Source organism: Podarcis pityusensis (assembly GCF_964106645.2).
Source record: "Podarcis pityusensis genome assembly, chromosome: 1".
Lineage (NCBI taxonomy): Eukaryota > Metazoa > Chordata > Lepidosauria > Squamata > Lacertidae > Podarcis > Podarcis pityusensis.
The window spans coordinates 33,966,420-33,993,458 of NC_138028.1; the positions used below are offsets into that span (position 1 = coordinate 33,966,420).

A 27,039-nucleotide genomic window follows, 5' to 3' on the forward strand; every position below is an offset into this window, starting at 1 on the left:
GAGGGCTCTCACACATTAAAATGGCAATGAAACAACAAATACTGAATGTGTGGTTTTTCTTTTCAGGATTAATTTTAAAGAAATTACTTCACACAGGGAATTCTTTAAAGGTATGACTGATAAGCTTCTTGTTTTTTCTTCGTCGAAGAAGGGGAGGGAGGTAAATAGTATTTCTAATGTTGGGCCAAATCTTTAGAAAGCTATTTAAAGGTGTCTCATTGATTGTAATTGGATTAATCTAAGAATTGTATCAGCACTGAGTTCAGGTAACTGTTGAAATTGTAAATTTAGCTTGTAAATGTGAAATTAAAACCTTTTATCACCTTGTTCTTCAAGATTCGTCGTGAAGGTGTACGTCTCTTCCTCTTGTGGTTGCAAGCACTTCAAAATAATTGTAGTAAAGAACAGCTATGTATGTTTTCTTGTTTAATTCCTGGATTTCCATCACCGCAGTCTGAACACGGGCCTCGAACACTAGATAATCTCATTAATCCTGTGCTCAGTGTTCAAGAAAGTAAGTATGTAATGGTCATATGCATACAGTATATTTGTGATTAGTTGTTGGCACCTGACTGTCTCAAAAGACAGGAGAGTATGCCTCCGGGGTGAAATCAAACCACTGTGTTAACAGCACAGACGTGACCCCCCCCCCCCCGGGTGTATGGACGTCCTGGGCTGCCAGACAACAAGCCTTTGGCCTCGCTGGTATGGCCCAAAGGAAAGCAGAGCAATACTTTGACACCAGCTTGGCTGCAGGAGTTGCCAGAAGGAGGTGTACAAGGCACCATCCAAGCATCTTAGGGACTCCATTCCAGATTTGTGTAGGGTTTGCTCCTTAGCCTTTACTTCTCCTGAAGATGTCGCACAATCAGTGGAGGTTTAGGATCAGAGCTTTCCTTCTCCTGGATGGGCTACCTTCCCACGTTGATGAGCCCCATCTGCCCCTCACTTCCCTCTACAGCATGTGCAGAAACTGCCTTCTTGACCGTTGTTCAATCCGCTGGAGGCTGTCTTCGCACGCAGGGGAAGTCCCTAGCTCACCAAGGGTTTGAGACCCATCAGCTACCCTCACCTGGTTTAACCAGCCAGTCAAAGCCGTTCCCGGGGTGTGGCCGCTGTCACATGCTGACAGCTTCTAGGAGCCACAGGTGAAAGCTGAGTGGGGAGTGGGGACCGAAGTTGTACACAATACCCCAGAAGGAGCATGATGTGTCCCCCACCAGAACTACTATCCTTTCCTTACACACACCCCACTACCCTTGTCATTAGTAATGCAGTCCTAAGCATATTTACCCAGAAGTAAGGCCTTCTGAGTTTGAAATTGAGTTTAGTGACTGAGATGGAGAGCATATTGCAATCTTTCACTTGTGATTCTGCACCCTTGGAAGGAATTACCATTGAACTTAGTGGATCCTCTTTTCCACCTGCTGCCTTGTGTGTCCCCAAACTGCAGTGTGTTAGCCATTGGGTAGAAGGAGGGAGCACGTCCTTTTTGATGATCCAGCCCTTGCTGGACTCCTGGTTTTTCAAGTTATTTCTACCTGAATCAGAAGTAACTCAATGCCTGGAGCTTTGGGGGAAGGCGGGATTGCTAGAAGTGACATGCACATATCTACATAATGGATGTTATGTTGCAATTCATTCCTATCCCAGAAGGTTGGTTGATTCATAGTTGAGCACAGTGTTAAAATAGTTCCTTAAGATAGAAACGGTATTCCTTTATTGTTCTTCTATGTGTAGTTTTGTGTTCACTGATAGAATGCTCCCTGCTTTAAACAAAGGAAGCTATGTGCTTATGAACTGAGAACAATCATGCATTAGCTTTCATAATGTATTCATTTTATTTATTTGAATTTAAGACATGCACAGTATACACTGTAACATACCCAACCTAACAACCTGAATATTTATTATTTGAACAGCACAAGTGACTGTAGAAGAAATCACTCCACTTGTCCCCCCACAATCAGGAGATAAAGGACAGGACGATCTAACAAGCTATTTTTTAGAAGCACTTTTGAAATACATAGTAATTCAGGTATGTTGTGTTGCCTGCATTTACTTGAAGAACTGTTTTTCTAACTAATATGTAATTTTATTATTGTCGACTGCAGGAGATCCACTCCATTCCAATTTATTTCTCTTGCTGAATAATGGTCATCTGTTTAATGCCATTTTAACAGCCTAATCGCGGGGGGTGGGGATGCTTTAAGTTTAGTATATGTATAAGTTTGGAGCTGCTGTTCTGAGAACAGAAGAGCTCTTTCCATCCCCAAAAGGGTTGGATCCACCAGAGGCGCCTGTTCTGCAAACTAGATTTTTCAACTGGTGGAAGTCAGGGGAGGATTTTAGTAGTAGTAGTAGTAGTAGTAGTAGTAGTAGTAGTATTTGCTGATTCCTCATCTCTTCTGCATACCCAGATCACATCCCACACTGTTCTAGGGAGTTGGTTCTTAGGGAGTTACAGGGGGGAAAGGGAATAATTTAAAATTTTCCTTCCATCCTGTGTGAGCATCCATTTTGCACATTTCTGTTCTTTGCAACTTTGGATCCAACTTATTATGTTTACCTTTATGTCTCAGAACCACTTACAGTGGATATATTGTTATATTAACTTAAAACACTTCAAGAACTAATGATCCTTACTTAGAGTATTCTAATGCACATAAATGTCTCTCCCAGTGTCTTCCTCATAGTTTCTATGGGTGAATCTGGCACAAAGCAAGCTTTGCTGTCTCCTCCTTTTTTCCTTATTTACTCTCCAGTATTGAAGGGTAGATATGAGAGTACAGTGCAGTTTTCTATGTCTTTTCAGTTCATGTTTTCGTCCTTGCAGCAGGTAATAAAAAGGAAGGTGAGTGTTTAGGGTGCAGAAGCTGCTTCCCTTGTCTCCTCCTAGCTGTTTCTCCCTTGGCTCCTCTCTTCTGTTTCAGAAAAAATGTAGTGGCAGCAGAGTATCAATTCCTCTGTTGCATCTTGCATGCAACTCAGTCATATCAAGAGACACATGCTAAAATCTTGTACAATGAAGGATCTAGAAGCTGGGCAAAAATGAAATTATAATTACTGCACTATTTCTGCACAGTTTTAAATAGGAACACATTAACATGCAGAGAGAGAAACTGATGGAGAACGGGTAGTTGAATATAAATAATATTGATTCCACATACCTGTTACATTGGGATGTACTGCTACACTCTTTTTGCCTCCAGAATACCTGTAAAATAATCTAAAATTCATTTTTGTAGGTCAAAAGCCTGGAATGGAAGAACAAAGAAAACCAAGAAAAGGGATTTTCATTCTTATTTTCACATTTTAAGAAATACTACTTGCCTTATATTTTCCCAAACATGTGTAAGGAGAGCAGCTTGTATAACCCTGTACTTGGTAAGCATTATTTCAGTATCTCTTGGAAGCCTTCACCATTTGTAATATGATGTATGACACAGGGGCACAGTACTTCTGTGCTCTTCTTCTGTAGGATCAGGTCTTACATAATGGTAACGTTGCAGAAAGCCTATGCCTAGTTTTGCCTATACCTAAACTAGCAGCTCTACCATCCTGTATCTGTATTCTTACTAGGATTTGAATGGAAAAACTTTAGCTGGTTTAGTGACCCATTCTTAAGCAACTTTTGAATACAAATGTTACTTTCTTTGCATTGAGAGGAATTCAATGCTGCAATATTACGATTGTTCCATTAGCACAAGCATCTCTGCTTGCCAGATGGAACAGTCTCCCCTCTCCTCCTCCTGTACGCTGTTGTGGATTTTGTCCTGGACCCTCAAAGCCATATTTTTTTTGGGGGGTGGAATGCGGATGAAGGAGAGGTCGAAAGCCCCTTTATGCTAATAGGACTTGTTGCTCCGGCTCCTGCTAGTACAACTATTCATCTTAATCTGGCCCACTTTGTTGTAGACTGCAGTAAACTTTGGGTTGTATCCAGCAAAGTTATCCCATTTCTGCCCCTTCCTTTTCTCATGTGCCTGCATGTTACCCTGCACATCTGCTGAGGGTTGCAGAGAAACCACAACACATTTGGGGAGTATACTGGGGGACGAGAGGGATTGGAAATTCGTTACAAAAGCAGAAGTTCTCACACAAACAGGAATACTTCATCAGTTGCAACCCTTGATTTCAGTAATGCTGGTGCTAAAGTTGTCTCTCGTGTTTAGAACAATAATTCTTAAACTTAGCCATTTTTGCCTATCTTTGGGTAAACTCTTCTTTGACTGCGTAGTATTTGTAATTGTGGTTTTCTTTGTACAAGGTAGAAAGTGATAGAATCCATATCTACTCCACTACCCAGCTTTATTACACTGGACTATGCTAGAGATCCCAGAAGTACCTAGACTGTTAATCATGTACGCAGCTGCTTTCCTAAGTGGTGGCCCTCTTGTGGCAAGTTGATCAATATTCAGCAACATCTTAGCACATACATATGACTACATTCTAATAAAATGAGTTTAATCCTGAGGAAATTTAAGGCTGCTATATTAGGCCCTGAACCTCAGCACATTTACTTGGAAGTAAGTTCTCTTGATTTCAACAGATTATTTCTAAGTAAGTGTGCATAAAGAGTTTCAGCTTTAGTTTGCTTTGCTATATTTTCCTAACTGTTTAAAGTCTCACTCTATAATAATATAGTGTTTAATAATACTGTTTGAAATTAATGTGAAACATTTATAGCCATACTTTATATTAGTGGGGGGGGGGGTGGAAGCATGGCATTTGAAATTATTTGCTCTTGTACAATTAAATTTCTGTAACTTTTATGTACTGTTTCAAACTTTTGAGGCAAACTCCATGTAATATCTTTCTCTCTCTCATATAGATATATATATAGAGAGAGAGAGAGAGAGAATTGATTTGTTTGGATGGGTTTCATTGCAAAATGTATTACATCTTAGTAATGCCTGGTGTAACTCCTATCTAGTTGTATAGTGACTAACTACTTTTTAATTAAAATTCCTTCATCATCACTTTTTTTTAATGTACCCAGAAATCTGAAATGGGTATATTGGCTTTGATTGGATGCTTTCTATCCCCTTATTATTTAGAAATTGTTTTCTTTTCTATAGAGATACCGCAGACGAGACCAAAGCCACATTATGTAATGATAAAGAAAGATGCTGAAACCAATGAAGCAATATATTGCACAAAGGAACCCTTCCTTAAGGCCCGGGTTATTGTCATCCGATGGTTGGTGTCTTTCTGGCTTGAGCCAAAACCTCACGCAGGACCTCAGATTCCTGGAATGGAGGGTGAAACTGTGCCAAAGAATATTCAGGTAGAGCCAAAAAGGTGATTTGGGTGGGACTGAATAGGGATGAGACAGATCCTACTATTTTACTTATTTCACATTTATCCCACTCTCCTTTGAAGGAGCTCTTGAGTGGAAGGTATGGTTCTCCTCACAACCATGTGAGGTAGACTAAACCAAGCATGATAAGTCCAAGGTCATTTGGTCAGCTTCGTGGCTAAATAGATTATGGCTTTGATTTAAGCACACACGTCCCTTGTGTATTCACACTTGATTTCAAATCATGCCTCCTACATTTTAATCATTGCAGTACAGTTTATTTATTTATTCCTTTATCCAAACAATAATATATTTGTTAAGCCGTTAGAAGCAGTACAGAACCATCACTAAGAAGACTGGCGACTCAAGAAAACTGTAAACAACTTCGTAGGCCTATCAGTATAAAAAGTCTTCAAGAGGCCCCTGAAAGTCAAATCCTGGATGCATGCCAAACCTCTATTGGAACAATGTTCCATTGTCCAACTTCTGGTTGACACCAGTGTTCTTCTGGATGATCTCAGTGATGTAAGAGCTCAGGCGGTCCTTAAGGTATCCTGAACTCAAGTTGTAGAGAACTTTGTATACTAACTCAAGAGGCTTGAAATAGGCTTGATAGCATATGGGCAGTCAATATAGATATTTTAATGCTGTCGGCTGTCTGTCCCCACCAGCAGTCTAGCCACTGCATTCTGCTGCCCCTGGAACTTCCAGATCAGGCCCAAGGGCAGCTTCACGTAGAGCACATTGCAATAAAGGTAAAGGTAAAGGGACCCCGACCATTAGGTCCAGTCGTGACCGACTCTGGGGTTGCGGTGCTCATCTCGCTTTATTGGCCAAGGGAGCCAGCGTACAGCTTCCGGGTCATGTGGCCAGCATGACTAAGCCGCTTCTGGCGAACCAGAGCAGCGCACGGGAACACCGTTTACCTTCCCGCCGGAGCGGTACCTATTTATCTACTTGCACTTTGACGTGCATTTGAACTGGTAGGTTGGCAGGAGCAGGGACCGAGCAACGGGAGCTCACACCATCACGGGGATTCAAACCGCTGACCTTCCGATCGGCAAGCCCTAGGCTCTGTGGTTTAACCCACAGCGCAATAATCCATTGCAATTATTGTTTGGGGAGAAATTAAACTTATTATTTCATACTTTAGCCAGTACTCCACACCACCTCTCAGCAGTGCTTTCTCACAGTAGAACCATTTAACCTAGAAGGTCAGGCTGTCATAAGTATATTTTCATTTCTGGTTTCAGAGAGCAGCTGCTAGCCTGGTTTCTAGAGAAGACAGCAAAAACGACAGTACTGACAGACCTGATAGAAATGCAGAGCCAGAACAGTCTCATTCCAACACAAGCACACTAACTGAAAGAGAACCCAGTTCCTCCAGTCTTTGCAGTATTGATGAAGAACATCTAACGGACATTGAAATAGTTCGCAAAGTGTTTTCTTCAAAGAGAAGTAACGTTAATTTTCTTACAGAAATCTTTCGTCAGGTAAATAATTCCTCTATTTCTGAAAAAACATGCATACACTTCTCTATCATACTCATCCAGAGACAGTTAGTAGTTGTCATAACCCACTAGGCATTTGCCTGTTTACAAGTTTGCTTCTGATTTTATTTAAAGAAATGCTCTCCCCTGTAATATCAATGTGTGCACCATCATCGTTCTTCAGATATTGCTGATAAATATTTGCACGTAGCTTGGTATAGATTAATGTGATAGTGTCAAGCATCTGCAGTTTGGTCTTGCTAACTGTCAGTTAAGCTCACCTGACTTCCATTGCTCTTACGATTCCTAGCAACCTCTACAAAAACATGTAGAGAGGGCCTGTTGGCAGACTGGGTAGCAGCCCATGTTTACAACTCTCTATGTTCTGTACACTTGAACTCACATGTTTTTGTGCTTTGTGTTTTTCCTTCCTTGCCCTTGGCTGCCCTTCCAGATGTACATTTGAAAGTCCTGTATTTGTTCAAACCAAATTTGTCTATAATACTTTCTTTAAAAATGAGAAATGCCTTGAAAGAAACTTTTCACAAGAGCTGGATTCCATTTGTACAATTTTGGAATAGATGCAGACCAGCATTGTTAGCACCAGCTGATATTTTGATGACGTTTTGCTGAACTATTAAGTCTTCCAAAGGAAGATCTATTGCTGTTGGTAAATGGATATGGAAATAGTATATTTTATTCTTTTTATATTTTTGTGCACTGTATTTCTTCTGTTTATATATTTGTCCATATATCTATTCAGGTAGTAAAAAATACTTTAACATGAAAACCAGTTGGGTAGCTTTTAAATCAATTATTTAAGATGAAGTGCATGAATGCTAGAATTGTTGTAGGGGGCACTAATGTTCCGTGATAAATGCTATGAGCTTTCCCCCCTCCATTAGGCATTTTTACTGCCAATATGTGAAGCAGCAGCTATGAGGAAGGTGGTAAAAGTATATCAGGAGTGGATCCAACAAGAAGAGAAACCTTTATTTATGAAAGAACCAGAAGAAGTTCTGTCATCAAGTATAGACTGTGATGAAAATATTACAGAACATAATTCATCAGAGAAGGGAAAAGAAAGGGAGGAGGTAAACATATCAGAATTTCTTCAAGTTGTTCAGTTTCTATTTTTACAAAGTAGCAAATGTACTTCCCATATCTCCACACAGCAGCATTTTCTTACATTGCAGATTTTGGAAAAGAGATTAGCGAACAATGAGATGTAGACTTAAAACAGTCTAGTGTCAATCATATTTGATTTGACTTAAATATGCTAGGACATATCAAATGATATTTCATCAAACACTGTTTGGTTTTGGCTTTCTAAACAGATGTTACTTTTTAATGCTTTGCCAGTATTAAGTGCACTTTCACCTTCTTCCTTTTGTTGGGAATCAAGCTGCACCATAACGATTTACTTGAATCTGGCTTTTCTCTCTCTCGTGGTGTCTATATGGCATTCTTCATCATCTGGAAAATGATTGCTGGGAGTTTAAGGATTGCAGCAATAGCAGTAGTAAAGGTTACAAGACTTCCTGGAAAGAGACAACCCACTCGTCAGTGGGAACTGACTTCTGCAACCATAAGAAAAAAGAGGTGGCAAGTAATCAAAACCTGAAGCCCACAGAGGGGGGGAAACCAACCTTCTAAACTGCTAGGTCAAAAGATTAGTAGAGAAGGAAGTTCAGGCTTTAAAACAGGAATGGGAACCCAGATCTAAATATCCTACCCATAAGCCGCTCACCACTTGTCTAGAAGAGATCTGTAGTGTAGCTGTGCTGACACTTGGATTAAACGCAGATACTCTGACTGGAGTTAGTGGAAGTTTTGTTCCACCTTATAATAAAAGAAAGTGTTTCCAAAGGATGAAGAATGTCATGCCTTCAAAAAAATAAATAGAGAGAGGGGAAATGAGAGTATTCTCATTTTTGGCTCTGTTTGAACAGAGAGAATGCGGAACTGTGAATTTTTTAAAAGCAAAAGCTGAAAATTTCCAAGCAGAATATGAGCCATCCTAGTATGGGTTAAGCAGGCCCTCCCACTTGCTCTAGGCAGAAAATTGTGTGCCTAAATTTCTCCTAGGAAATGTTCATTCATGGTAAGTACCCCGTGTTCCAGTCCACGAATTGCTTGTTCAGTATGGTGGAGGAGCGGAGGGGAAGGCGGAACATAATCCAGCTTCCTGCTGCCCCTCCAAATAGCTGGTCCTTAGGCCTTTTCAAGGGCTGCACAAGCTTCCCTCCAGCTTTATTATTGGGAAGGATCATGTGCAGCACCCTTTCTGTATGCCATGCCTCATCAAGCTGGGTTAATGTGTGAGACTGAAACCATATCTATGGGAAGTTGGAAAGAAAAAATTCCCTCCTGTTTGTTTTAGGAAATCATGGGTAATTCTGGTCCTGTTCGAAATCCAAGCTGGACAAAAAATGGTTGTTATCAGGAGATTCCCCATAAAATAGCTGACTTGGATGTCATAGAACAAGGCATACGAGCTGGGGTCCAAGCAGTACTGCAGGTAAGGGATATATTCTCATTTCATTTTTCCATCTCACGGTGAACATTTTCCAAATATATATACTGTTGCATGCCCTGTAACCTTTGCATAATATTTTCTTCTGAATATAAATATACAGGAACGTACGTTGCGGTGCTAACAGTATAATCCTATACATTATTTCCATTTTTAGCAAAGTTGGTTTATTGACCACTGTTTTCCACTTGATATTTTGTTCCACTGAAGTTCTCATATCCATAAGTTTTCACACATGTATCAAAATGCATTGTGGTTTCTAGGATGATGCTGGTGAATCCAAACCAGTCTATATTAAGCCATACATGAAAATTTAATGCTATTGACTAGATCTCAGAGGGAGTGTATATGTTGTGCACTTGAACTGTGCAGCTTCCCCTTATGGCAGCAACATTCTGCACATCCCACAAAAAAACACTCCCCACCACCACCCAAAAAAGAAAAGCCACCAGCCTGTCATGAAAGGAAAACTGACAAAATCCTCTAGATTCACAGAGGATTTATGTTTTTGTCCATAAAAGGACAGGATGGTAGTTAGATTAGGAGGAGGGAGATGGAAAACTGCAAATAATAAATAAGTTGAATGGGCCACAGTCCATATCAAGGCAGTCTCAAGGCTGGCAACTCTCCTAATAGCATAATATATAAATGCAATTACTCAGATGTCACAGAAAGTAAACCACAACTAGAAGTGAAGTAAAATCTTTGACTTTATGAAGCATTTAAATAATTGTTGCCACTTACTAACAATTTAGATGACTAGATTAGGTTAGTAGATAGTGTCTACCCAATGCCAATTTAGTGCAATGTTTCACAAACCCAAAGATTTTGTTTTAGTTCATGTCATGTTTTATTGTCTATGACTGATTTATTGCATTTCTGTTCAGCTCTGTTTACAGTTTGCAGTAGTCATTTGTTAGAAAAATCTGTCCAAATGAAGTTATAACCTCTGTTTCTGGATCAGAGTATAATTTTAGGATCACTTGGGCATGTTCCATTGTATTCTGTTGGCTCTAACTTTGAGTGCCTAGTAAGTCTAAATGTTCTTCAATGCATTTTATTCCAACTGTGATAGCAAGCAGGTGTCGAAACCACTCACATTTTTCTCGGCAAGTTTCAGACAATTTTAAATTAAATCTAATGTTTGCATTTATGTTAAGTATCACTTTATGGAATATATGCGGAGACATTTGAGTATCTTTCAGGGCCCCATTCTGAGCTTCTAAAATGTAAAAAAACAAAACCACAACCCTGTGATTTGTACTTGTGTTTGAAGTGTTTTTCCACTCATTAAAGTATGCCAAATTAGACTTTATTCAACTAACCCTGATGACATCCCAGTTCTTCAGCAGTAGTAATATGATTAATCAGTGCAGCCAAGTTTAGCTGAATTCTCAAAATAATGGTTCTTATTTCCCTTTAATCACAGGTTTTCATAACAAATTCCTCAAATATATTTCTTCTTGAGCCAGCAAATGAGATTAAAACACTGCTGGATGAACATACGGATATGTGTAAACGCATTCTTAATATCTACCGTTACATGGTAGTGCAAGTAACCATGGACAAGAAGACTTGGTAAAGTGTTTGTTTTTTATAATGGGGTTACACTGGTTTATTATTATTCCTTCAAGTAATATATATGGGTTATCTCTCCACGGCCGGGAAGCTTACTTGATGGTCTTCGGCAAATTACTTGTGCTCTACCTAATTTATCTGCAGTATTCTTTCTTGTAAGGCCAAAATGTGTGTCATGTATGTCATTATGAGTTGGTTTGGAGGAAGGGCATTGAGATGCAAATAGGATGAATACATAATTTAACTATTAAGTAATATCTCCTAAATTCCTGGTGTGCAAAGTCAGCATTGTTCGAGTTAAGTCCCCCCCCCCCCGCCCTGCATAGAAAATGAAAGAAGCTGGAAACTTAGTTCATAATGATCGTGAATTAATAACCTCTATATAGTCAATGCAGCTGCATAGTGGCATGTGTCAAGTTCCTTCACTGTCTTTCTGTGGATGCTAGGAGACTGTATTTTTGGTCTTTGTGGAAGCCGCCCAGAGTGGCTGGGGAAACCCAGCCAGATGGGCAGGGTACAAATAATAAATTATTATTATTATTACTATTATTACTGAGGGTGGAATACATTTCCAGAATCCTCTTTGACTTCCGTTTCACTGGATCTGGTTTGAGTAAGATGTCAGGAGGAAAGTAGCAACAAATGGTGAAGGCTATAACTTCATAGGGATCAGTTAAAAGACTGCCTTTGCCACCGAAGTGCTTCTCATGAATAATGCTAAAAGGTGCTTGAGATGCATAAGAAAATGTATATGAGGCCATATATTATACAGAGTCTTATGTTGCTTTTCAGGGAACAGATGCTGCTTGTGCTGCTCAGGGTCACAGAATCGGTACTGAAAATACCATCTCAAATTTTTCTACAGTATCAAGGAAGAAAGAATTCAACATTAGCAGGAAGGCTTGCTGGACCTCTTTTCCAGGCAAATGAATAAATATTAATTTTATTATTGTTCTGAGTCTTATCAGGTTGCGTTCAGCTCACCTAAGGTGACTTTCACTCAGCACTGCACTCAGATGAGATACCTGTTTACTTACTTACATTTTCATAAGCCACCTTACAGTGCAAGCTCTTTCAAGATGCATATAATTTTTTTTTTAAAATGCCACAAATTACAAACCAGACAATAAATCATTATGCATGTGAAGTTCAGTTGCACGTAAGAATCACTACTAAATATATAGACACCCCACTTTGAATATTGCATTGATTTTGTACTAGTAATAACTTGAGGATTTCATGCAGCTAAGGCTACATTTCTCCCTGTATGTATCCTTAGCTTATTATTTTTGCAAAATATATTATGTGATCTGTGGAGATTTGGACTACTAATGTGATTCTTGAGAGTCACTATCAGTGTAAGTGAAGGAGATGGATGTGCAAGGTAAACACATCTTACATCCTGAGTCTGACATTTAAAGTTGTTCTAGAAAGATGAGGAATTGGTAACATCCAAATAGAAATAGGGAGGGAGAGAATATGTGGTGTTATGGCAGAACAGTAAGTTGCACACACGTGTGTGTGTAACAGAAGCTTTATGGCTACTTTTGAAAGGGAAATTTAGATTTGGGAAGAGATGATTTAGAGCAGAGACATGGGAGGGATAAGGGTGCTTATCTCTTCTATTATTTTTCTGCTGTAGCTCTTTCTTCCTGGCTGTTTTCTCCCACAAGGATTAGGACACTTGTTTTTAAAAGTAAATACATTTCTGAAATCAGATACAGCAGAAACTCAAGGGTAGAGAAAGGGATAAGCAACTCCTCCTCATCACCATTTCTCCACTCCCAACGCAGTTTAAGCCTAATAGAAGTAGCCATCAGATTTTTCTTACACACATGTTTGTAAAATGGTTGTCTCTCTAAATTAGGTGATGAAGTGCTTCTAATATATGAGGTTAGGTCACCTATAGTGGTGATAAGTTGTGAAGCTTCTTAAAATCCTGTTTGGATAACATTAGCAAACTCTGCTAATAAATCATACAATGAAAATGGATCAGTCTTTCATATGAAGTGGATTCTCAATCAGATCACTTTGTTAATGTGCTTTGGTGACCAGGGGCAGGAATGTAATGAACTTGGAGTGAATATGAAAATACAGGGGGGCCCATTTAAGACAGTGTGCAATCTTTAATCCCAATAATGACAGAACTTACAGGTGGAGAATCCTTTATTTTTATATATCTCTATTAATGGTAGGGGAACCATTATATGAGTTTATACTTCATCATTCCTTTGGATTTATTTTTGTACTTTTGTCCTTCCAGGCTCTGACGCTTTGTGGTTTACATTTTCTATTCTTTGTTTTCTTTAGTTATATTTCTTTTCGGGGGGTGGACAAAGCAATAAATATATTAATATATATATGTATATATATTAAGAAAATACATGTAAAAAGTAATGTCAGATGTACTGTGGCAGATGGGGACATTTTTATTGAATGAAGTTGCTTATGACTGAATGTTCCATTTAGAATTTCAGGCCAGCACAACATAAGGCTGACTGAAGCATCTGGTCCTATATCTGTTCCTTTGTTCTAATTGATTGAGGCTGTTTCTTACAACTTAGTTTAAATCCCCCAAGTTTAAAGCCCATCCAAGTTTATCAGTTGTTAACAAAGAAAGGAGTGAAAATAAACACTTTAGTTAAAATGTATTCTCCACAGTTAACATAGCTATGCTGCTCTCTTATATTTTTACCGTGTCTTAGAATGATTTGAGTTCCCTAACTCTCTTATGTTGCCATGTGATAAATATTACTATATTCACTATCTGCATGTTTGTTTGTAGACTCTCATAGTAGCTTGGATCAAGGCAAATCTAAATGTGTACATCTCCCGAGAACTTTGGGATGACCTTTTGTCAGTATTGTCATCATTGACTTATTGGGAAGAGCTGGCCACAGAGTGGTCACTGACTATGGAGACTCTAACAAAAGTATTAGCTAGAAACTTATACAGCTTGGATCTCAGTGACCTCCCACTGGATAAACTAAGTGAACAGAAACAAAAGAAACATAAAGGCAAAGGTAAGGCAGACAGGCTTCAGAAGCTAATCTAATTTAAAAATGTCTGTTAATGTCTTGTATGAAAGGAAGTATATACAAATGATCATTGCATAAGAGGTGAGGTGGAAACTGCACGCATCCTTTAAAAATATGTGTGGGAGAGATACTGAAATATCCTTAACAATTTTTACATTTAAGTACAATATATTAGGATGTGGTATAGTAATCATGCTTGAAGGCCAGTTTTATGACCCTTCAGTTCATTTTTTAAAATCCGGATGAATCATCCTTTTGAAGAGTTAGTGCACATTTGCCCCACATCCAGTGCAGTTGCTGATTATGGCTTCAGTTTCTGGTTTGGCTACAGGCAAATAAATCCCTCATTAAAGTGGAAGTTGCCCATAATGTCATAATGTCTGAAATTCTGAGAAGCATTGGGTCTGTTTCTGAAAATATACTTGGGCAAAGCAGCAGGCTCATATACTCATGAAATAAATAGTCTACAAGACAATACTGCAGTTTACCACTTGATGTGGAGTCCTCCTTGGGCAGCAAATCTGCTCTTAGTAAATGATTAAAATAGACCTGGTGCCAGGAAAGTGTTCTGTTTTGAGTGTGAGGCTGGAACCCTTGCCACCTGCAGACCTACTCATGAGTGAGCACTCTTAACATGATTATAGTTACAGGTGGTAGCCGTGTTGGTCTGCCGTAGTTGAAACAAAACAAAATAAATTAAATAAAATAAAAAAATTCCTTCCAGTAGCCCCTTAGAGACCAACTAGATCTGAAGACATGTGCATGCACACGAAAGCTCATACCAATAACTAACTTAGTTGGTCTCTAAGGTGCTACTGGAAGGAATTTTTATATTTTTAAATTTTATTTCTTAACATGATGTTGCTGTTGCTGCTGCATATGCCAGACTGGGGATGCTTACTGTCTTTTGCTCTTTGAAAGCGCAGATGGCATACTAACAATTTTTTTAAAATTTGAACCAAACTTAGATGGTGCCAAGAAGCCCACAGGTAAATGATTAATAGTAGTAAATAAAGTAACAATTTGTGTTGTCTCATAGCAGGCATAGTTCTGTCAAATTATAGGGAAGGTTTATAACCCTAAATGTTCAGCACAACAGTAGTAGCGGTGGCTTGTAACAGAAAGGGAAGAGCATTATGCAGGTTTCAATTAATGAGTTGCTGCACAAGGACTTCCACTTATGTGATGGGGCTTTCCCCCCTCCTCTAACTATACTCCTGAAATTGGCTTGGAGTGGTGGGAACACCCCCAGAACAAACGAGGGGAGATCATTCCATCTGGGAGGCCAAAATGCTTGCCCTGATGGAAAGATTGCCTTAGCACAACATCAAATTCCTCCTAATAGATTAAATAACTGGTTGGTATAATTGGGTGTGGCTTTAGTAGTCAGATTTAAATTAAAGAAGATGGAACACACACACACACACACATATATATGTATTCTCCATGGGGAAGTCTTTGCTTATTTACTGGAATGATACTCAGAATAAATTGTGATTAACATTCCTTTTTATTTATTTAGATAGTTATCTACAGCTTGCTTATATTATAAATCTGTCAATATAGAATTGAGTTGAGACCAAAAATACAATTATTATTTAAATACTGTTTTGGTAGTAATATGTATTAAGTTACCTACTTTAAAGCTGGGTGGAAAACATAATGATCAGCATGGGTAATTATTATTATTTCATTTCATTTATACCCTTCCCATCTGGCTAGGTTTCTGTGGGATGGACAGATATTTAATCATTGATACGTTCTGTCTCCCCTCTACCTTTCAGGAGTTGGGCATGAGTTTCAAAAGGCATCAGTTGATAAGTCGTTTTCAAGAGGCTGGAGCCGTGATCAGCCTGGACAAGCCCCAATGAGACAGCGCAGTGCAACAACTACTGGATCTCCAGGAACAGAAAAGGCCAGAAGTATTGTGCGACAAAAAACAGTTGGTATGTAATAGAGAACATAGATGTTACACAAACAAAGTCAGAAGGGAAATTAATAGACCGAATGCACGTAAATAACTTTCTACATATGCTTTGGGTGTGTCACAACTAGTAATACATTTTTATATGTAAGTCTGGGCAGTCTTGTGTGGTGTGAGATGAAGAAGTAATTGCCCTTTGACTGTTAGATGCAAATTATTTTTACAGATATGCCCAAACACGTGGTCACTATGAACTGATCCTGTGATCCATTATATATGTACCACATAAGGATTTGTCTTATACAACTGAAATCTTGTGTAGATTTCATCATAGACCCATTGCAAGCACAGCATCTACAGTTGCTACTACATGTGCGGCTACCCCTACTTCTGATGGCATGCTGTATAGATACCTCTGTTTCAAAAGACATCTGTTATGGACAAATTTATGAGCTAGGCTAGAGCATAGCATCCTAGGATGTAAGGAAAACTGGCAAGATCTTTTCTAGTAGCAAGTGTTTCTGTGTGTATCAAACCAGAATTAGCTGGCTTTGCGTTCTAGCACACCTGTTACAAAAAGAAAGAGCTATAGCTAAGATGTTAATTGCACACAGCTTGTACGATATCTGTGATGTGGCAACCGACCTTGGAAGGATCCCAGACAACCTGAGACCATCTCCGTCATACATATTTCATTTCATTTCATTTCACTTCCCCAAACTTTTCAAAGCTGTCACGCACACTATATATGGCAGTATAAAATAATACAATGCTACAATCAGCCAACCAGCAGCTTAGCCATCCTGGCACAAACATGTAACCTGTTCTCACATTTCCAGTGCTAGCTGAGATTTATAAATATCTGACTTTTCACTGTTGACCTTGGAATGTTCCAGTCTAAAACAGAAAGCTGTGCTTCTGCATACTTCTCATTTTCTTATTCACATGAAACTATTAGCTACTTTTCCCCAGACATATGACTCTTGGCACTAAAACTAAGAAAGCATTTGATATGAGAGCAAATTGATTATTAATAATTAGGCATATCTGAATCTCTAACAAGCCCCTCCCCTTTATTGCTTGTTGTCACTTGTTACAGAGTTTTGTATTAATTACCAAAGCACTCTCCCCCCCAGCCTTATTGAGCTCTCAAATGCAGTAATTTCTTTCCTTAGTTGACTCAGTGCCTTCATAGCATGCACATATACTATAATTGCATTAACACCAAACAATCTGGACCCCCACAGTTGCAGCAGTTGGGTGAAGTGCAAGACTTAATATCCAGGTATTAGTTGGGCTCAACCATGAAGAATTTCCTACCAAGAATGTTGTGTGCTTTTCTTAATGAACTGTCCCTTAGTCCTTACCTCTTTTGCTGCCCTGTCCCAAGTGTAGGACACTATTGTTAAACTGAACAGCAACAGCCACTATTTCACCCACCTCTGTGCCTACGTCCATTCCAAAACTTCAAATTCATTCTCCAAATGGAATCCCTCTATTTAATTTGATGTCTTCAGTTTCACATGTCTTCAGTTGTACCACGTGGTGCAAATTCCTTTCCCATTCTGTCTAAGTTTTTCATGATAAATGCATGGGTTTCCTTTTTTCATTCCCATTTTCAAAGTGTTTTCCCCCCTTTCCCCCCAAGTCATGATGAGTCATGCACTCATCAGCTGATGTCACTGGTGTCTGCAGCTCATGAGCAGGACCTCATCCTTTAAACTAGTGAGAGGACAAAGGAGCCTGGACAATGCTGGCTTCTGTCTCCTCTCCCTGCCACCCGCTTAAAGGAAAAATGCAGAGCTGCTTCAGAGGGTGCTTTTGCCAAGTGCTTTTAGGCAGTCCACATGCTCCTGTTCTGAGTGGTTCAGGCTGGAGTGTGGCGACTGCCTTAAAACACTTCGCAGGTTTCCCAGTACCCAACTGCTAGAGGTGTGCAGGGACTGCCCATATGTCAGACATGTGATATCATAATGTTACTATGTGATTGACAGGTGGGCAGGCCCCTCACACCTATCCATGAGGCCAGTCTTGATAAGGATCTGACCCATGGAACCGAAAAAGTTCCCTACATTTGATACAGAGTGTTTCACTAAAGGGAAACCCAGATGTGAGACCTGAAACACTGTTACGGACTTACTTGTGCTTAACCTGAAGCTCATAGGACTTTATGTCCCAGTGTGCATCCATTAACTCTGATTGTGTACCAAATGTTAGCATAGCAGTTTGTAATTGAGGCCCATAGAGACTATGTATCATGTTTGAGGCTACTGTTATTCCTTATTAAAAAGGTAAAGGGACTCCTGACCACTAGGTCCAGTCGTGCCGACTCTGGGGATGCCGCACTCATCTCACTTTATTGGCCGAGGGAGCCGGCTTACAGCTTCCGGGTCATGTGGCCAGCATGACTAAGCCACTTCTGGTGAACCAGAGCAGCACATGGAAACACTGTTTACCTTCCTGCCGGAGCAGTACCTATTTATCTACTTACACTTTGACGTGCTTTCGAACTGCTAGGTTGGCAGGAGCAGGGACCGAGCAATGGGAGCTTACCCCGTCGTGGGGGTTTGAACTGCCAGCCTTCTGATTGGCAAGTCCTAGGCTCTGTGGTTTAACCCACAGCGCCACACGCGTTAACCACAGTATGTTGCATCAAAGCCACTGAAAACTGCATGTCCACAACGATGGCTTAAACATAGGGGTGAACTCAGTGGAGACAAAATTCATGAATGATGTGCTGGCAGGTGTTGTACCAACACAATCTGCTTTCCCGGCATAACAGTTTATTTCATTGAACTTTGGGGAAATCTGGCACCATGAAATGGTTTTTCCCCTTTCCACTCATATTTGTACAGAAAGCAGAGACTGTGTTTGAAATCTGGGGTACACTGGCAACCAGAGGCAGATCCAGTTTGAATTCTGATTTCTTTCTGCATCCCATATCCTCTGGTTGGCACCACCACAGTATGGGCTCCTTCAAAGGACTAGAGATGACAACACATTCTTTATTCTTGGTCACTTTTGTGTAGGCTGTGAACAAAACTTTATCACTATAGCTGTTTCAGCCATCACAGTCTCATACAGGTACTCTTGGAATTTCCTCCACATGGCCCATCTTTCTGAGTTTTTGGGAGCTTTTCTTCATTCCTCCTCAGATTATGAGACCAATGCAATAGAGACGCAGGTGGCAGTCAACCTAGTGGTTGTCAGGATGCATTGGTGTTGGCCCTATGGTTGGTTGATCTACCTCTGGAGTAAGAATTTAAGTTCTGCACATACATTATGTATCCCTTAGCTTTGTCCTTTGCTTATGGGTGTTCCCCAGATGCATTCCAAAAGAACAGGGAAGCATTAGGCAAGTTCTAGACTAGAGCAAGAGGAGTAGACCATACATGAAGCAAATGGGTGGCATTTTCTTAGGTATTGCGTTCCTTTAAACTTGGCACCATCATTGTTCAGAGAACCCTGAGACGCAGTAAAATGCAGAGTAAAGAAAAGTAATGAGCATAAAAATAATAAGAATATTTATCCATGGGTGAGGCTGCAACAGATATAGATATATAATATATATGAAGCCTAATGAGAGAGAAAGGAAAAGTGAACAAAGGGAGTCAGGGGAAATGTAATCATTTTTTTCTGAGGTTTGTATACAAATAGCTTACACTTTGAGGGCAAAATCGCTCAAATCTGTACTGAACTTGTTGCCACAGTTGAGTTTCAACCTGGTCACGGGCATAGGTGGGCCACCAGTGCTTCTTGGCGGTCATCCACATCCTCTGCAGGAGTAGGAGGATCGGACCAGACCTGCACAAAAGTAAGAGCAGGCATGGTCAGTATAAACATAGGATCTCCCCCATCCGGGCCCCTGGTCCAGTCCATGAGGCCCAGCTGTGAGGGACTCCACTCCCATACCACACACTGCCTTGTAAGGTACAAGCATTTGTTTCTTGGAGCTGCAGTATGTTTGCACATGCACCAGGGGCCAAGGGTCAAAGGTGAGCCTTTCTACTGGCCAAGCTCTGCAGTTACTTGTTGGAGGGTGGCAGGGGCATCAACTGTTCTCTGCCCTCTTGTGTGAGAGTTTGCCGGGTGGCATGGTTGGTTCCCAGATGGCTCTCCCATTTCCCAGACTGATCTGGGGGATAGGTGGGCTCTGTGAAGGCTTTTCTGTGTGAGGGTTCCTTGCTCGCTGGAGGGCTGGTTCCAAGTGCCTGTTTGAGAGTGAAGCTCAGGAGAGAGATGTGAGCAATAGCTGCATTCTCTCCCCTATGCTGGGGAGGTGGGCTTTGCTGAAAGTGCAGCTAAAAGTTCTCTTGTTTCTGTCTTTGCATAGTAGTCTGTGCTCAGTGTTCCTGGGGGTGCAGAGTGTCCTTCCTTCTGGGTGCCCATTCTCCAGAGCCCATCTCTAGAACCCAAATTCCCTGCATGCGGAGTGCATGAGGCATATCCCTGCGCCATGCAAGGTGTCGTGTTGTTTGCGTTTGACGCATGCTGAGTTTATATCCTGCTGGTGCTGTGCGTTGATTTGCTACAGGCCTCCTCAGCACCTGGAGCTCTCCCATGCTGCGATGGGTGTAGCTGGCAAGGGGAAGCAGCTCAATTTCCCCAGATTGGTCCTGCCCCATTGTTTTCTATGGGACGGGTCTGTCTTGGGCCAGCCATTTGATTAGTGGATGTTCCATCTGTTTGCAGGGCCACAGTCATGGCCTGAGGGGAGTGAATGTGACAGCCAGGCACCCTCACCCCCAGCAAACTCTTTTTTGCCCTCAATACCTTCCATTTGGGGGCATTTTGCCAGGTGGGTCAGTGGTAGAAATAATAATAATAATAATAATAATAATAATAATAATAATGGTAGGATTTACTTCCTCTTCAACTACACCTTTGGCTGATTAACATCTTATACCCCTTTTAAACATGTTTGGGGAGGGAGGGTTATTGGTGTTGTAATTTTATGTTGTGAACTGCCCTGAGATCTGTGAATGAAGAGCGGTAGACAAATTTAATAAATAACAATAGTTCTGCCCACTGGGCTACTCATGGGCAGGGGAAAGGTCTGCCGGCAAAGGGATTTTCCACTGGCGTGAATGGCTCTGCCATATCCTAACTCACTCCAGCTCAATGAGTCTGGGTTTGGGATTGCACAGTAAGTCTGATTATCACCAAAAACTAATGAGTGTTATATAAAGCTAATATTGTGGATAGAACTCATATAACATGAATATAGTTAGTAGGCTCTTCAGATGCATTGGGCACATGAAAGTCATTCACTCACTTCAGCTGTGTAATCAGTCCATTTATAAAAAGTCCATCTATAAAAAGGTGCTTCAGTGCTTTAAATTAAGGAAGAATTTGGGCTTGAATTCTTTCAGATTCAAATGGAATGAGCAGTGCGAAACTCAGAAAGTTATTGGGGATGGTGGAGTCTGGATTGTACTAAGTTGGATGTGTTAAAACCCTGAAGTTAACAATGCAGTCTGGCTTTGCATTTTAAGATTATGATGCAGAACTTTATGATCTGAAAATAGAGACAATGTTTGCACTTTTGTAACCCCAGCAAATCTTTAATAAAAACACTTTTTAAAAAGATTATGATGCAATTAGGAGCAGTGGTCTGTGCTGCAATTTATAATCTTGTAAGGCGTTGAACTACAAAGCCATTGCTTACAATAGATACCAGGGGATAATACCAGTGTAGTAACTTAGATCCAAGGAGGGCATATGTTAGGCAGGAAAGTTGGATTCTCACCTTGTGTTTAAAAACACTTGCTTTGTTTTTCTGCCTCCATGTTTTAATGTTTCCATTTAGATGGCATGTTTTGCATCCTTTTTTGCTGTATTGGTATATTTTAGTTAAATGTTATGCTTCCTCAGACTTTTACAATTTAAGACATCTTTGCTCTTTGTTTGCTTAAAAAAACTGAATTGTTTAATGTTCTAAATTTAATTTCTAAAGTAATTCCTGCAATTACTTAAAATAATGCTATTAGGAAATCAGTAGAACTCATTGTTTGAGGATATATACATACACACTCTTAAGCTATTCAAGTCAATGATTTATTTACATGGAGAAAATAATATGTAACTCAAGCTGACCATTGACACAGTTGCAGCTATTGGGAAGTGATCCCATAAATATACTGGCTGAAAAATGTGCTGCTTTGAGCTAGTTGCATTTAGTTCCCATTGAAATAAATGAAACTTAAGTCATGAGTAACTCGACCCAATGGAACCTATGCTAAGGTAACTTAGGCTGCAATGCTACACCTGCTCACCTGAGTGTAAGCCCCATTGAACTCATGGGACTTGCTTCTGAGTAGATGTGTATAGTATTGTACTGTGAGTCTGAATCCAAAGCATATCAGTCACATGTTACATTCCCTTTACAGATACCTTGACAGGGATGGAGTACAAGTGAGGACATATTTTTAAATGTCTGGATCTGTTCATGAAGCTTCTATGACCAGAAAGGAACCTAGTTTGTTTTCATTATTTGAAGCTCTTCAGACTAAAAGATGCTCACTTAAAAAAAGGAAAAGCTAGATCAGAGCAAGTGCAAGACATGTGCTTTATCAGTGCACAATTGTATACACTCTTTAGTGTTCATGCCATGGCCTTCAGCTTGTTGGACATTTTTCAACTTGGGAAGAAATTCTATTGAGCTCGGTGGCGCTTCTGAGAATACACACCTGTTAGTGTTTTACTTTGAATACACAGTAATTGTAGTTGTCAAAATATAGGCATTATTGCTGTCTAGCATTTTTAAAAAATCAACTCAAAATGTTTTATGTGCCCACTGATTATTTTTTTCCTTACAGCTCTGCCAATATCTGCCGTGCTGAAATGTTTTAATTTAAATTTTCTTCCTTTTTATCTTTGTTTTCTCTGTTGCTGCTTTTTCTGTGACACAGCCTTTCATTATAGTCACTCTTCTTTTTTTTCCTTCCCCACTTCTTTCTTTTCCTTTTTTAAAGCCATGAGAAGCCGATCCATTGGTGAATGTGCTCTGCCATCGGCCTATATACGCAGTGCTAAAAGTGCTCCTGTTCTGATCCATACTTCCAAACCCTTCTTGCCTGATATTGTTCTCACTCCCCTTTCTGATGAGCTTTCAGGTAGTGCCACCTCTGCTAATTTCTGCACCCCCTTTTCACTTTTTTAACCCTTCTGCTTTCAAAGACTGCATAATCACTACATTTTTCAAAGTAAAATATTTAGGGGTGGGGAGGAAATGGGGAAGAGATGAGAGTGGATATTTTGAGTTTTGTGGTATGCTATATTTACAGCTCATTCTGGAACTGTGAGAAGCTAGCGCTGTGCCAATTCCTCTAGAAGTAATGCAATGTTCTGCTTTGCAGCTGAATTTTTTAAAAGTTGATTTGACACAAATATCTGAGATATATTGTTGAACTAGGTTTTCTACATCAAACGCCAGGGCAGAAGGAAGAAGAAAAGATTTCTCATTGACAGTCTTCAGCATGGAGAGGTTGAGGATATTTTCTATCATCGCTGTTTGGTCATTGTATTTTAATTTACCGGCATCATAGCCTTCTCCTTTTGATTGTTTATTATAATCAATGTCTTGCTGACTATGTCAGTAAATGCATAAGAATTACTAAAGAGAGGTTTACATTAGTAAATACCACATTAAAAACTCATCAATAGACCCAGAAAAAAAGTATGTTATTACTTATAACAGTATTATAAACACTTAAGTGCTAACTACTGTGTATGTTTCTTTTAAAAGACACAACTAGCTGTTCTTTGTTAACAAAACCCTTGACCCATCTTTAGAAAAACAACATTTTTTAAGCCCCCCAATGAACCATATTATAATAATGATTTTTAAGCTCCGTTCATAGGTACTGTGTCAGTGATAGACAGCCTCAAGAAATGCTTCACAGCTTTGGTGGGTTTTCTGTTGAAGCAACCACATTTTATCTCCTGTGCCATTGAATCCCAAGCTATAAATGTATTGTGTTTTTGTTCACATTTCAAATATGCTGAATCATGTATTGTATACTGTGATTCGTTGTTTCATAATGCCAGTCAGTTTCAAAGGCTTGTTCAGAGATGATATTTGTAGTAGCTATTTCGGAAGCGGGGTGTGCGTTTTCTTTCTTGCTTTTTCTCTTCTGTTCCTCTCTTCCATTTTCCTGCCTTATTCATTCTTTCTTTTGTTTTCCTTGGTGTCCTTGGCTTTGGGTCTTTTGGGGGATTATGCACACATGAAGGTGATGGATGGTTAATGAAGGACCCTGGGTGAGAGGCAGGGAAGGAAAGAGATCCCAGGGTGAGAGGCTGGGAGAAGAAAGGGATGCTCCCAGGTAAGAGCTGGGAGGGTCTAAAACATGGGTAGGCAAACTAAGGCCCGGAGGCCGGATCTGGCCCAGTCGCCTTCTAAATCCGGCCCATGGACGGTCCGGGAATCAGTGTGTTTTCACATGAGTAGAATGAGTGCTTTTATTTAAAATGCATATCTGGGTTATTTGTGGGGCATAGGAATTCATTCTTCTTCTTCTTTTCAAAATATAGTCCGGCCACCCACAAGGTCTGAAGGACAGTGGACCGGCCCCCTGCTGAAAAAGGTTGCTGACCCCTGGTCTAAAACTTCCTTTGTGAGACAAGGGTTAAGAGCCAACTGTGAGAGAGGACTCCACCTTTTCTTTTTGTTTCTGTTTTTATTTAGATTAGTTTGTTTTTAATTGTATGGTAATATGAAAAAACCTTAATAAAATTTTACAGGGTGGGTGGGAAACAGAAGTGAGATGGACAGCAAAGTGTTGCTGTGTGAAGTGCTCCTGTTGAGGCGGCCAGCCAGGCAACTTTGTTGTCTTCAAGCATACTCCAGTCATTTCCCCCTAGACCTGTAGCTGAGTATCAGTGAGGCTCCATAACGGCTAGAGGAAATAATTTTTTAAAAAAGTTTTGTCTTGTAGTTCTGTTTATTTTTTTCCTAGACTTCCCATCCCTTTCTTCCCCTACCCCCAGCAACATGTCCATACAGGCACAGGACCTTTGAAGGGATGGGTGATCTGTGTTCACCTTTCAAAACAACACTACAAATGCTTTCCTTTTAAGTATAGCCATCAACTAAAGGGGGGGGGGGGAAATAGCATGTTAATTTGAAATGAGTAGAGTATATTTTTCAGACAGTCTTGACACAGCTTGTTTTGTTTTTTTAAAAAAAAAGTTCTCATGATTTGCTATTACAGTGGTACCTCAGGTTACATACGCTTCAGGTTACAGACTCCGCTAACCCTGGAATAGTATCTCGGGTTAAGAACTTTGCTTCAGGATGAGAACAGAAATCGTACTCTGGCAGCACGGCAGCAGCAGGAGGCCCCATTAGCTAAAGTGGTGCTTCAGGTTAAGAACAGCTTCAGGTTAAGAACGGACCTCCGGAACGAATTAAGTACTTAACCCGAGGTACCACTGTATAATATGGAACTTTCCCAGTTCAAGCTAAAAGAAAATATAGTGTTGTAAATTATTAAACAGTTCAGAAAATCTGTGTGTTTCTTCTTTAGGTTCCTCTAAGTGGCACCTTTATTGATGCTATATAACTGTGTTTAAACGTCATCAATTAATAATCTAGTCCTAATCATTTATCAGTTGGACTATTGCTATCAAAGAATTGTAGTTGCCATGTAAACGCTGGTAAAACTAATGATTTTACAATGTCATGCTTAGATTTCTCCACCAAGTTCACCCAACATTTTAAGACCTGCTCACCTCATTCCACAGGCTATTTTTGTAGGTTTCAAAAAATGGAACAATATGTGTTTTATATCAGGATATGTTGACTATGACAAGATTATGTTATCTGTTACTTAGAAAGTCATTTTCTGTATAAACTTAGCAGTACAGCTAATATCTCTAAAAAGTTATCAGCTCAGCTTTGTGTATTATGATTACTGTTTTTCAAGACAAAACTATTATTTTGTCTTAAGAATCTGTTAATATGACTTGTCAGCCCGATGCAGAGAAATATAGCTGGCTATTTAGGATTTTTTGACAAATTGGAAATGGAGAAGTGTAGAAAACCTTGGAATCCTTGCATATAATCATAGTTAGGCCTTAGTAATCCTAAGCAGGATTGTGAAAGTCTTGTGCTTATCAATTCTGGGGAGACGTTGAGATGGGTCAGTGGCCCAACAGAATAAGGCAGCTTCAGACATTCCTAACAAGACTGTGCTGGTGGCACTTTGTGTATTTGGGTACCTAAAACAGTAACAAATGGCTGCACAGGAAACAACATGTAGTTTAACATTTCTGGGTGCAATCTTGTTTTCTTCGTGGAGCAGTCTTCCCATCCCAACTAAACTGTGTACATTGCATAGTGGTAGAACAATCCTACACTTAGATTCTGTAGCAAAAATATGTGAGACAGGATTATTTTAGCCGTGTGTGTTTGTGTGTGTGTGTGTTTGGTATCTTTTCTCTACCTTTCCGTGAAATAGTCAACCTTACAACCAAAGTAAAACAACCAAAACATAGAAATAAAACAGCACACAATGTTTAAAAATGTATTAGAAGAGAATGGTATTCTATGAAGAATTGCTGAAATAAAATAGGTTAATAAGAGCATCACAAGCTTCATATTTAAATTTAATGTCATCTTCAGTGTTTGCATCTTCAGTGTTTAAAAGGGTGCAGAGGTGCTTCTGTGACTATTCAGAACTCATTTTGCAGTGTGTCCCCCTGGAGCTGTAGTCCAGATCCACTCAAAAGGAAATCTGAAGGATTGCTATAAGAGCTTCCACGAACCTCTTTGTTGTGCATTAGAGTCTAGACCTTATATCAGTGGGGCTTCTGCAGAAATTATGAACAAGATTTCCTTTGGTTTTTAAGTGTTTTGTAGGTGTGTAAATTTTAACACAGCTAGCTTTTGTTCTCTTCTCTCACCTCACCTCCTAAGAGAGTATACTGCTTTCAGCAGAATTCTAAAACAGCAAGGGAAAAGGTGAAGTGGGCTCTTACCTGTAAGTATTGTCGTCCCCCCCCCCCCATTCTTAGTGCTAGTTCAGCTCATCCTGAGGGAACAATGGCTCCTTCGTTAGGATTCATTTTTGGCCATTTTGATCACTAAAAAATAAAGATAAGTCAGCTGTAGGTTCAGTAATTGTCAGACTTCCTCTGGATCATCGTATTAGCTTTTTCCAGTTCTT

The 27,039-nt window shown here is 39.9% G+C and overlaps 1 protein-coding gene across 12 annotated transcripts in view; it reads left to right on the top strand.

Annotated features, from left to right (window-relative positions):
- The window catches only part of RALGAPA1 (Ral GTPase activating protein catalytic subunit alpha 1), a 146,328-nt gene that overhangs the window by 37,846 nt on the left and 81,443 nt on the right, over positions 1–27,039 (top strand). For 8 of the 12 annotated variants that reach the window (XM_080977220.1, XM_080977227.1, XM_080977225.1 and 5 more), the window contains exons 5-17: positions 67–110; positions 337–514; positions 1,923–2,038; positions 3,249–3,387; positions 5,082–5,290; positions 6,556–6,795; positions 7,698–7,886; positions 9,176–9,313; positions 10,758–10,906; positions 11,699–11,828; positions 13,692–13,929; positions 15,729–15,890; positions 22,843–22,983. In XM_080977220.1, the coding sequence (XP_080833346.1) occupies positions 67–110; positions 337–514; positions 1,923–2,038; positions 3,249–3,387; positions 5,082–5,290; positions 6,556–6,795; positions 7,698–7,886; positions 9,176–9,313; positions 10,758–10,906; positions 11,699–11,828; positions 13,692–13,929; positions 15,729–15,890; positions 22,843–22,983 (2,073 nt within the window). The remainder of the gene's footprint in view (positions 1–66; positions 111–336; positions 515–1,922; positions 2,039–3,248; positions 3,388–5,081; positions 5,291–6,555; positions 6,796–7,697; positions 7,887–9,175; positions 9,314–10,757; positions 10,907–11,698; positions 11,829–13,691; positions 13,930–15,728; positions 15,891–22,842; positions 22,984–27,039) is intronic. The other 4 variants (XM_080977228.1, XM_080977221.1, XM_080977231.1 and 1 more) reach the window with 1 other exon arrangement.